Below are 11,357 nucleotides of genomic sequence, written 5' to 3'. Positions count from 1 at the left end.
AGAAAAGAGTTGAAAGAGAAAACTGTACAATATTCTAAAATATTTATTGTCAATAATATAACCATCAAATTAAATGCTTATATTAAATTTCCTTTTTCCTTGGTCAAAACTAACTCAATAACGATAGCCAATAGGGGAAATACCAAAGCCACTAAGGTTATTTTCAACAACTTCCCACAAACAAAGGGCACAAAACTAGAAGTGCCAAACTTTGGCCACATGCAGATTTCAATCGTCAAGAATCAAAGATGCTTCTAAAAAAAGGAAAAATTAATGGTACCCCATATAAGTCCACTTCTTGGAGTTCCATCCATTAATTTCTTCCTTTATCCCTACGGCAAGTTGTCGTACCATTTTTTTTTCTCAACTTCGATACCCCAAACTCTTCCCCACTCCCCCAAAGCAAAACAAAAATAATTATAGAATTTAAGTTTTTTTTTTTTTATAAGAAATATAAGGTAGTTATATTATCTGTTATATCAAACTTGTCATAAAAGTTTACATGTCATTGTAGCTTGCGCTAAAAATTATATATGGCGTGTATAGAACTTAAACTCAGATTAGGATTATTAGATGTGGTATTCCTCTTATAACCTTACTTTTGGAGATGCTTTGAGGGCACCCTTGTCATTTGACAACTTCAATAAACTTTGTTTCTTTTGAAAATGATAGTGATTTCCTTATCTTAAATTCCTGTTCTTTCTGTAAATAATTTAAGGAGAATAAATTCTGCAAAGACCCAGAATTCAGAAAAGCAACAGGGATAATTTCTTTTTTAAAAAGAAACAAAACATTTTGAAAAAAATCAAGGAAAGCAAAAGCAAGATTGGGACTTTGAGAAGACAACACAAATGCATGCCAGTCTCGTTTGATCATTCAGTTGTAGTGAGAGACACAAAGAGCTTTCCTTTTTAGAGTGTTTTTTAAGAGAGAGAAAAAGATAAAATTCTGAGACCCACAAATACAGTCATAGAAACAGAAAATAAGAAAGCATCATCAGTGAGACAAAAAAGTGATAAAGTTGTCAAAGACACAGCGCATAAGCCATCACTCTCATTTCTGGTCGTGTTAAGTTTGCTTTATTTTCATTTGGACCCCAATTTTTCTATTCCAAAATAAAATAAAATATAGGAGCTCATTATCATTCCACTCTGTTAAATCTCTGATTTGGTGGTTCCCTTGATGCTTGACATCTAAGCTTCATTCAATCATTTTGAGTAGCTCTTCTTGGACTCTTAAATTAAAGATATAATATGGGGTTTCAAAAAATTCTAAGATAGCTCTCTCTGTTTGTAGGTGAGTCTTTGTTGTTTTCTTGACTTGGGTGTTTCAAGAATCCCTTTGTCCTGCTATTTAAGCTCTTGGGAGTGGTGAGTTTCAAGTGTTCTTTCTTTTTGATATGAAAGCTTTTGTAATTGTGTGTGCTTCTTGAGAATTATACTGTTAAAGGTTTGATCTTTTTGGCTTGGTGTCCTCTTGGAGAAAGAAAGGAAGAAACTTTTTTCTTTATTGATAAGTTTTGGAGGAATACAATTGATTTAGCTGTCTTTTGTCAGATAAAAGAGGGAAGAAAAATTGGGTCTTTGATATTTTGTCATAATCTGGATAGGTTGATTCTTATAATCAAAGAGTTTCTAAGTTCTGAGTTGTCAACCTGATTTTCAATTTCACCATCCCTTAGGGGTCCACATTCTTGTTTCAATTGTAAATGCCATATGTTGAATTAATTATGCATTGAGTTTTTTTTGTCAAGAATGGCTGAAATTAAACTGACAAAGGTAGAACAAGGCCAAACCAAAATTAGAAATGTTCCAATTGCTGTAACCCCAGAGGGTTTCTGGTGTTGTCCCTCTCCCAATGTGTTTCAAAAGAGCCTCAAAACACAGAATCCTTTAAACAAGCCCAAATCTCATACTCCTACAACTCAAAACCCGGCTCACAAGAAACCAACTTCAGTAACCGAGAAAAGACCGGCTAATGCTGCACCTAAATCGGGTACTGTTTCTGATGAAAAACGAGGTGTTAGTTCTGATACACCCACTGTTACTGCATCAGTGCCTGCAGAGAGAACACCTCGGTCGAAGACTGAAAATGTACCAAGGAAAGTATCGATTGAGTTTGGTGAGCCTGGAACTAGTGATCTTAGGGTGATCTTGCTAGGAAAGCAGGGGTTCACTGTGAAATTGAATGTTCACAAGAATATTCTGGTAGAAAATAGTAGTTTTTTCGCTAATAAAATATCAGATCAGCAGCCTGTGTTTCCTTGCATTGAGATTGATGATTGTGAGGATGTTGAGATATATGTTGAAACCATTGGCCTAATGTATAGCAAAGAATTGAAGCAGCGGTTGATCAAGCAAAGTGTTTCTCGCGTTCTGCGTATTATCAAGGTAATTTAGGAAATCTTGGGATGGACTTCCCTCTGTATAGATGTTCGAATATTTCCGCTAGAACTGCTGCTTAAAGATAACTGCTTAACGTTTTGTTGACACAAGTAGTCAACTTTAATCCCCTTAAAGTTCAGGTTCTTCCATTTTGTAAATGTAATTCATATATGCTAGGTTGCTGTATATCTGCCGTAGCTCTGTGCTTCCATATGTTTAGACTGATCAACAAATTCATTGAAAGATGCTTAGAGATGAAGGCGTAAACTCTTCAAAAGCAATTTCTGTGTTTTGTGGTTTGTTTCAGTTCAAACTATAGCTGTGACATACATATTATTGGAAACATCAAGCCTAGCTCTGTGGTACCTATATTGCTCATCAGTATATTTCATATACTATAGATTTGATTATGTTAGCTAGTAGATGATGATACTGGTATGAATTTAGCATGCTGATGATATCTAGAAGCATCCTTTTCAGTAACCAGCACAACAACATCCTAAAGAAAATTGTAGGCATTTCTTTAGGGCAACGGTCAGAATATCTGCAGGAAAAGTTAAACTTTGATGGAGAATTTCAAAGCTGAAATCTGTAACACAAGTGGAAAAAAAAAAAAAAAACTAAAATGGCAGCTATTAGATAATCTCCCTCTCTTGCTTTCACTATGTGCTCCCACAGGTGTGAGAGAGATTTAGACTGCCCCACGCTCTCACAACTCCATCAGATGCATGGTACCCTCATCCTTTTACTGATGCAGGAAACAAATTTTTGTTTGTTAGTAAGTGTGACATGGTTGCAGATTACAGCCAGATTCACTGATGAAGTCAATATGAAAACCTCATTGAAATATATATTCAGGCTAAAACTGATCAGTTTTTTGCTGTCTGAGGAAGATGAAAACCTTGGAGGTGGGGGGAGTGGTGTCTCTATTGCAAGCATTGGGTTCTTGCTTGTATGTGTGGTAAAATAAATTTCTTGATAAGGTAAAAGTTAACAGAAAACGATGTATGTGTGGTAAAAAATTCAGTGATGGTTTTAATAGGAAGGTCTTAAATAGCGTTGAAAACTCTTTTTAGCTACCACGGAAAGTTTGCACAGAGATGTCTGAGAGTTGGGGAATGTGGTTGACTATTGTTATAATGTAACGTCAGATATTTGATTGAGGGAGAAGTTGTTGTATCAACTAACATCAGACAGTTTGAATTAGACGCATGTTTCTATGATAGGCTATTTGAATACAAATAAGTATATACATCTTGACATTCAATTATCAACTACAATAGGGGTTTATCAAATGCTGCGCTATTAGTTATATACTAGATACAATAGGAAGGTCTTAATTAGTGTTAAAAACTCTTTTAAGCTTCCTCAGAAAGCTCGCTCAGAGATATGAGTAAGTTAGCGTATATGGTTGATTTTTGTGCATATAGACTAACATCCATTTGATTGAGGCATAGTAGTTGTCCTATAGATAATGTCGGATAATTTGAATGTCTGGTCTTTCTGTGATAGGCTAATTGATTAAGTGGATCTGTATATATATGCTTGACATTCAATTATCAACTGCAGTAGGGCTTCAGCAAATGCTGCGCTATTAACTTTAATGTGATTTTAGCGTAACAAAAGGAATGTTTTCTGCTTCTGTTATTCCATTACCTTTAATATTCTCGTTTTAATTGGAGCTTAGTTGAACCAATGCCTTACCTATATTCATAACACCATTTTTGAAGCTTCAATATTTAGTTTCTTGAATATTTCCCTCTGAATTCATTGACTGACAAACTTATTTTGCATGCAAATCATTTTTATATCCTCAGTGATCATGGTAATTGGATATTGCTATGATATTTGATCTTCAAAATAGTTAACAATTCCTAACTCAGAACTTTATTTTAGGTATCAGAACAACTTGGATTTAGATCATGCATGCAATCATGTTTAGAGTATTTGGAAGCAGTACCGTGGGTTGGGGAAGAAGAAGAGGAGAAAGTTGTTTCTTCAGTCCTACGGCTGCAGAGCGAAGGAATTGGAGTGACCCCTGTGTTAAAAAGGGTGTCATCTGATATTTCTAAGCCTCACAAGGATACATTCTCGCACATCCTAGACCTGGTACTCAAAAGTAATGAAGAGAGAGGCCGCCGTGAAATGAAATCCGTTGTACTGAAGCTCCTCAGGGAAAATAACTCTCTTCCAAGTTCCTCCGGCTCAGTTGACAGTTATAACGAAATAATATATGGCTCGTGCAGAAGTTGCCTGGATTCAATATTGATTCTGTTCAAACAAGCTGCTGAACCCGATTGCAACGAACCAGTAGTGAAGCAGATGGTTCTAGAGGCTGATAACCTCTCATGGATGCTTGAAATTTTAACGGACAGGCAAGCAGCGGATGAGTTTGCGGTAATGTGGGGTAGCCAGCAGGAGTTAGCTTCTCTTCATACAAAGCTACCTATTGTATCTCGCCACCATGTTAGTTGCATTACAGCGAGGCTTTTTGTAGGAATAGGAAGAGGAGAGCTTTTGCCATCAAAGGACACTCGTAACCTCTTGTTACAGACGTGGTTACAGCCATTGATCAATGACTACAGCTGGTTGCAGCACGGGTGCAGGTCATTTGACCGAAAGGTTGTGGAGGAAGGAATTGGCAGAACAATCCTAACGCTCCCTCTGGAGGAGCAGCAGAGCATTTTGCTTTCTTGGTTAGGCAGTTTCCTCAAGGCTGGTGATAATTGTCCAAATCTTCAAAGAGCATTTGAAGTCTGGTGGCGTCGGACTTTTGTCAGACCATATGCTGAGTCAGGAAATAGCCACCCATTAGACCACGCGATGACTCCAAAAGTGACGGAGCATTAGAAGTTTTAACGTATTAATGTAAAGGAAACTGATGAAGATCAATGGTTTGTGGGCTCAGTGCGGTATGCGATCAAGAAGGATTTAAGAGTGGCTTTGTCAAATCAAGGGATAAACTGCTAATCGGTATAAGGTCTAACTGATTCCAACAATTCCTTGTGTGAATCATGTAAATCTCTCAAGTATCATTTCAATTGTCTAATTTGGTGTGTTAGTGATTTGTCACATGTAATACAAGTTGGTTGTGTGAAATTATAGTTGGATCAAATTTTCTGACAGGACTTCTCTCTTCATAGAGTCCAATAGTCCTTGGAGTAATGTAACATATTATATTAGCTTCCACCTGTTCGGAGATGAATTTTACAAGCTTTATGCAAGTTCTATAACATTTTCATAAACAATGGTGTATCAAGACAGTTCAAGAATATGACTCTTAATTTATTACTTCACTAGATGAAGTAACCTTCTCCCATTTCCTTCTGAAGGAACTTGATATGCATGAACAACATTTACCCACAGGTGGCCTTCAATTTATATGAGTAGTCTAAATTGAGTTTTTATTTTGTAAAAGTACTTTCATAGATAAATCTGGAATTTCATGTAAGTGGGACGATTTTAGGCAATCCCAAAAAAAAAAAACTGGTGATTTCAGGGGACACTTAGCTTCCTTTTTTTTCCGTAGGATAAAGTAACCAAAAAGGATTTGTCTTAATTTTGGTTTTCTTTTGGCAGCTCATCTAGATTTCTTGTTCAATCAATTAAAAGGCAATGCAAAGATCAAAGGCCAGAGCCCTTTTGCAAACCCCTTATGACCCAATCTTTCCTTTTTCTCCTAAAAGAGAAATGAAGTCGTTAGACGAAAAAGTCTTAACAAAATTGCAATGTCAAGATAGGCGCTAACTACTCTCATAGTATTTTTATTATGAGAACTCTAGTAGATTGATGATGCTTTTGGTTATCAACATCAAATGTTCATTTTTTTTTTTTGGGTCTCACTGCACTTAATTTAGTTATGAATATTTATATAGTACTTTGTACTTCGTTTATGGTTCAATTTATAAGATGTGGAGGTATACAAATTTCTATATATGGCTCAATTTGACACATTCTTTTTCCAAGTCATCAGAGGCAAGTCGAGAAAATCTAATTGTGGATGTTATACGTGCTTGTTTAATTCTCATTGGTGGGGTGCTAAAATTTATATGCATTTTAAGGATGGGTGGCAAAAATTTGACCCACCCATGTAACCTGCCCAATCCTCAAGTTTTAATGGGCTTTGGACTAGAGTGATTTTGATGATGAGTTACCAAGTTAACCCATCAAAAATCAGAAGCCCAAACAGATACCCGATGATGCCGTACCTAGGAAAATGCTCAATCTTTAACCCATGAAAATATAATTTTTTGACATTTTACTGTCATTTGATATTGATGTCTAACAAATAATGCATTCGGATCACCATTTTATTATGTTATAAGTCTTTTTTATATATTAGTGGAATCATGGAATGTAAGTTTGGAACAGTAAAAATAATGGCTTAAGTTGGGAGGTTTAGGCTAGGACTCATTATTTAGCTCGTATCTTTGGCATGTAAACTTTGGACAGAGTTTTCTAATGCTTCGATTATTAATTCAACCATTTTGACACGCTCAAATTCAATCCAATTCGTCCATCTGTCACCGGCTCCTCTCCAGTCATTTAATCTGCAGAAATGGATATTCATATAAATTTAATGCGCACTAGTAGTAAGACTGAAAGTGGTCCTTGCTAATTATTACACCTATTGTCGATTGAAATCATGAAAGTTCTCATCTCATTGATTGCTTTGATAATGGTTGAACCATAGTGGTCCTTATCTAGCTAGCTGCTACTGAGTCCGGAACCAAAATGCCCAAAAAAAAAACATTTTGAATCAAATTACCCCAATAAAAAAAAAATGTTACGAAAATACCTTTAATGCGCGCAAAGAATTTATTTAGCTATAGTATTCCTCTCTTTTTTTTTTAAAATAACCCTTCTTCCATTACACTTTTTAACGTATTTTGACCATAGATTAATCATGCTTCGAGACCCCGAAACTTCAATATTTTATATAGAACCCTACTTATTTTTGTGCGATTAATAAGGTAGGATCAATACATCAAAGATACACAAAAGTTTGGATGACCGATTTAGTGGTTGAAAAGTGCTCGAACGCCATTTTCGTTTGAAGGCTTGGTGACATTAGCTTGAAGTTCTTTACGAATACTTAAACTTGTTCATTAATAATTAATCAAAAGTTAGTCAAAATGACAACATTCATACAAAAAAAAAAAAAAAAAAAAAAAAAAAAAAAACTTAATTAAATTGCATCATTCATAACCTTGAGTAGATGAAAATACTTAAACTTGTTCATTAATAAGAAACCCAAACTTTTAAAAATACAATCATCAAAGTAAAAAAAACTTAAAAACATTCATCAATTAATGCCACTTGAGTTGATCTTCCGCCACCACCGCGAGATGTGCCACCACCACTGAGGTACTTCCACCACGAAAGTTTCCTCCACCACGAGAGGCACTTCCACCGCGAGATGTAGTTTGACCACCATGCCGTAAGGGACACTTGCGCTTATCATGACCAACATAATTGCAAAATGAGCATTTTCGAGTGTGGACACTTGCGCTTATCATGACCAACATAATTGCAAATGAGCATTTTCGAGTGTATCTCCCCGGTGGAACATCCATTTCATTATGAATACGCGAGTATGCATTCTTTCCGAATTTACCGATAAATGTTTTATTTGCAACCATTGAAAATGGATCCAGTGGCCAATAACTCTCACTACCAAGTGGGTAGAACCTTCCAAAGATACGTTCTTGCATAATTTTCAACTGTATATTCCTCACCATGTATGCGGGAGCGTTCTTTCCTTGTGATAAAACACTTGAAGGCATGAGAACATGGCATGTGATATGATTGCCACTTGCCGCATGTGCATGTTCTTGGAATCTCACAAATTGTGTAGACGTTACCTCCTTTACCTTGGTGCACACTTGTTGTGACTTCAAATATGCGCTCTGCATGGTTGTACTCCATTCGGTCATGTTTCTGAGCCTTATATTTGTGGTACTCGAACGCTTTTGACGGTTTTGGCATCCATCTTAGACCTTCGTCGTACGTGCTTTGCCTCTCTTTTGATCTATCGACGAACCGCTCCACAACCTCGCTTAAATTTCATTCTCACCATTGCGGTGACGGGTAGTCCCCGTGCGCATTTCAACAAGCCATTGAATGACTCGGAGGCCGTTTGTTGTCGGCATACCCCATCGCCTACCTTCATCTTGGTGTAATGTCCATTTGTCTTTATCAATCAGCATTCAACCAATGGAAGGCTTCCTCATTCGCCCGCCTAATAATGTCCATCCGCAAAGTTAAACTTCTTCTCCCCGATGCTCTGTTGCGGCCCGCCCACATCCAATTGCAAAGTGCTGGGATTCGATATGCCTTTTGGAAGTTTGCCTTCAAATGCCTTAAACAATAACGATGGTAGGCAAAGGGTAGCTGCCACCCCTGCAAATTGAACATATTGTGCAATACGCCAGCATGTCTGTCTGATATCACACATATTCCCATGCGATCCTTAATAACGTGTTGCCTTAAGTAGTCCAAAAACATACCCCACGTACTAATGCTCTCATTAGCTGCAATTGCAAAAGCTAGAGGGAATATAACTCCATTTGCATCCATTCCAACCTGCTATTACCCTTTATGTCATACTTCCCGTACACATGTGTTCCATCTATTGATATTACGAAAGACAATGAGCAAAACCATCAATGTATGGTTTGAAGGCCCAAAACACAAAATCAAAAATATTATCGGGCACACCAGGCTTCGATTTGAGCTTCCATTCAACAACAGTACCATGATTGAAGTGTTGTAGAGCCGCCATGTATCTCGGCAACGTCTTGAAAGAGCCCTCCCAATTGCCGAAGACTATTTCATGTACACGCCTACGCCCAAGATACGCCTTCCTCCTAGTAACAGTATATATACTTTCGTGACGACTCTAATACAATCTTTAATAGGGTACCTGAAAAAGTTGAAATATCAAAGATATAACAACGAGGAACATTATATTAACACCAAAAATAAAATAAACTTAGGCGAAGGGGATACCTTGGGTTTTCTCTAATGTCACTAACTAATACACGCACAATCAAATTAGTATCTAGATTGCAATGATCATCTGGGAGGTCACCCATATCACAAGTGTGCTTTGTGTAAAACTTTGAAATAGTCCACATCTTTTCAGCAGTTTCCTTACCACGGAAAATCTATTCGTAGCATTGATATTTTCGCTTGCAGACCAATCGCCAAAGTTTTCGTGTGGAATCGTCAACTTTAAACTCCCTCATCCCCTGGATGCAATAAATCTTAACAGCCCTTTGCAATGATTTTTTCGAGCTGAAAATCATCCATTTTTCAATATGAGCCTTTTGTTTTACTAGATCCACTGGCTCTTTCCACAAACTTCGCCAAATATGATCATCATCCCTAGTAAAGACAAAGGCATCTGGCGATCTTGAAGATGATCAAGATAGGGGATCTCATCGGAATGCCACTGAATCGGGTTCGACTCTTGTTGTTGAAATTGGCTTTGCGGGTCGAACCGGTGAGTCGACTCTTCTTGTTCAAATGGTTCTTGTGAATTCGCTTCCTCCTTGTGTCTTGATCGTTCATCATGTCTTGCAACAGTTCTACTTGATGTTGAGGATTAGTTCCAACCTCAATCTCATCGTCACTTTCCTCCGCATTAGGTATTTCCTCATTATCGCTGGATGATGTCACTATATAATTCGGATAATCCGGACCATCCATAGCAGGCCTTTGCCTATAATTTAGTGCAACCACCACATTCTCCCTACATAAGAAATTAGGGTGTTTTAACTACTACACATCAAATAACACTATTGATGTTAAAAAAAATAGACGTATCGATAGTAATCAACTGCACCGAAACTTGAGGAAGGACCATCGCTTTGAGTTGTTGGATAGGCTGAGGATGTTCCAACCGATTCATCCATCCCGATTGAGGAGACCGTCCGATATGATCCATATCAGGTGTATAACCCCTAAATAATATAATCGACATCATTAGTAGCATTCAAGTGCCACTACACATAATAATAATAATAATAATGATGATGATGATGATGATGATGATGATGATGATGATAATAACAATATTGTAAAAAATGAATATTTACCACTTCCCGTCAAATTGCTGACTTAAACTATCCAGAGGCATTTGGCTAGTCAAAATGCTTTCATAGGTATTCATGTCAGGATAATTGTGTTGATAAGTAGGTTCCGCTTGAGTGACTTCGGCTTGAATTATAGACGGGGCTTCCCGACGAGGTCTATTTCGGGCTTCCCGAGGAGTCCTAGCTATGAATTCAAGTCGATTAATGGGGACCTTCTCTATATACATTTCAAGGACGTTTAAAGTTATGCATTTCCTATAATCATAAGGCGCCTTCAAATAATCAGTCAAAGAATCACCGTCTTGAATGTACCACTGTCCATAACTAGTTACACCTTGCGGCGTAAATGACGTTGGATATTTTCCAATTATATTTAGATCAAAATCACTTCTACTAACTTGTAGTCTATTATACAAGGCTTGGAGTAGTTTTGAGAATTTTAAGTCAAGTGAAAACTTAACATGGTATTTTGGGGAAGAATCATAGCGCAAATTATTTTCCTCGAATATAATTTGTCCGTCCCAGAATAAAGAAACTCTAATTCTTCGAACATCTGCCATATTTTGAATAATTTAGGAGGAATACAAAATGCAAAAACTAGATGAAACTTCGATTTTTTTTGCTTTTTTTGCCTTATACGAACTCGGTATTAATAGGATTTGAAGTTTGAATATAGAACCAACGCATGCATGCAATTACAGTGTCTTGCAGTGTTACGTCAAATCAAATTAAGTGCGCTGTGTTGCATAACGCATGAAATAACTGCGTTATGGCAGGTTCTAGCAGAATAGCGCAGTAAATTATTGCGTTATTCTGTCACAACGCAGTAAAATGCCGCGCTATGACAGTATAACACAATAATTTAATGCGTTAT

At 37.0% G+C, this 11,357-nt stretch overlaps 1 protein-coding gene across 1 annotated transcript; it reads left to right on the top strand.

Moving 5' to 3' along the window:
* The first annotated feature begins 804 nt into the window (after positions 1 to 804).
* Positions 805 to 5,647, top strand: LOC132046913 (BTB/POZ domain-containing protein At3g50780). Its single transcript, XM_059437746.1, has 2 exons — positions 805 to 2,390; positions 4,281 to 5,647. Exons 1-2 carry the CDS (start codon positions 1,755 to 1,757, stop codon positions 5,232 to 5,234), a joined length of 1,590 nt encoding a protein of 529 aa, XP_059293729.1. The 5' UTR covers positions 805 to 1,754; the 3' UTR covers positions 5,235 to 5,647.
* Positions 5,648 to 11,357: the final 5,710 nt, after the last annotated feature.

Source organism: Lycium ferocissimum, chromosome 2, assembly GCF_029784015.1.
Source record: "Lycium ferocissimum isolate CSIRO_LF1 chromosome 2, AGI_CSIRO_Lferr_CH_V1, whole genome shotgun sequence".
NCBI lineage: Eukaryota > Viridiplantae > Streptophyta > Magnoliopsida > Solanales > Solanaceae > Lycium > Lycium ferocissimum.
The sequence above is the reverse complement of the archived record's forward strand: the minus strand, read 5'-3'. Positions and strand labels throughout refer to the sequence as shown.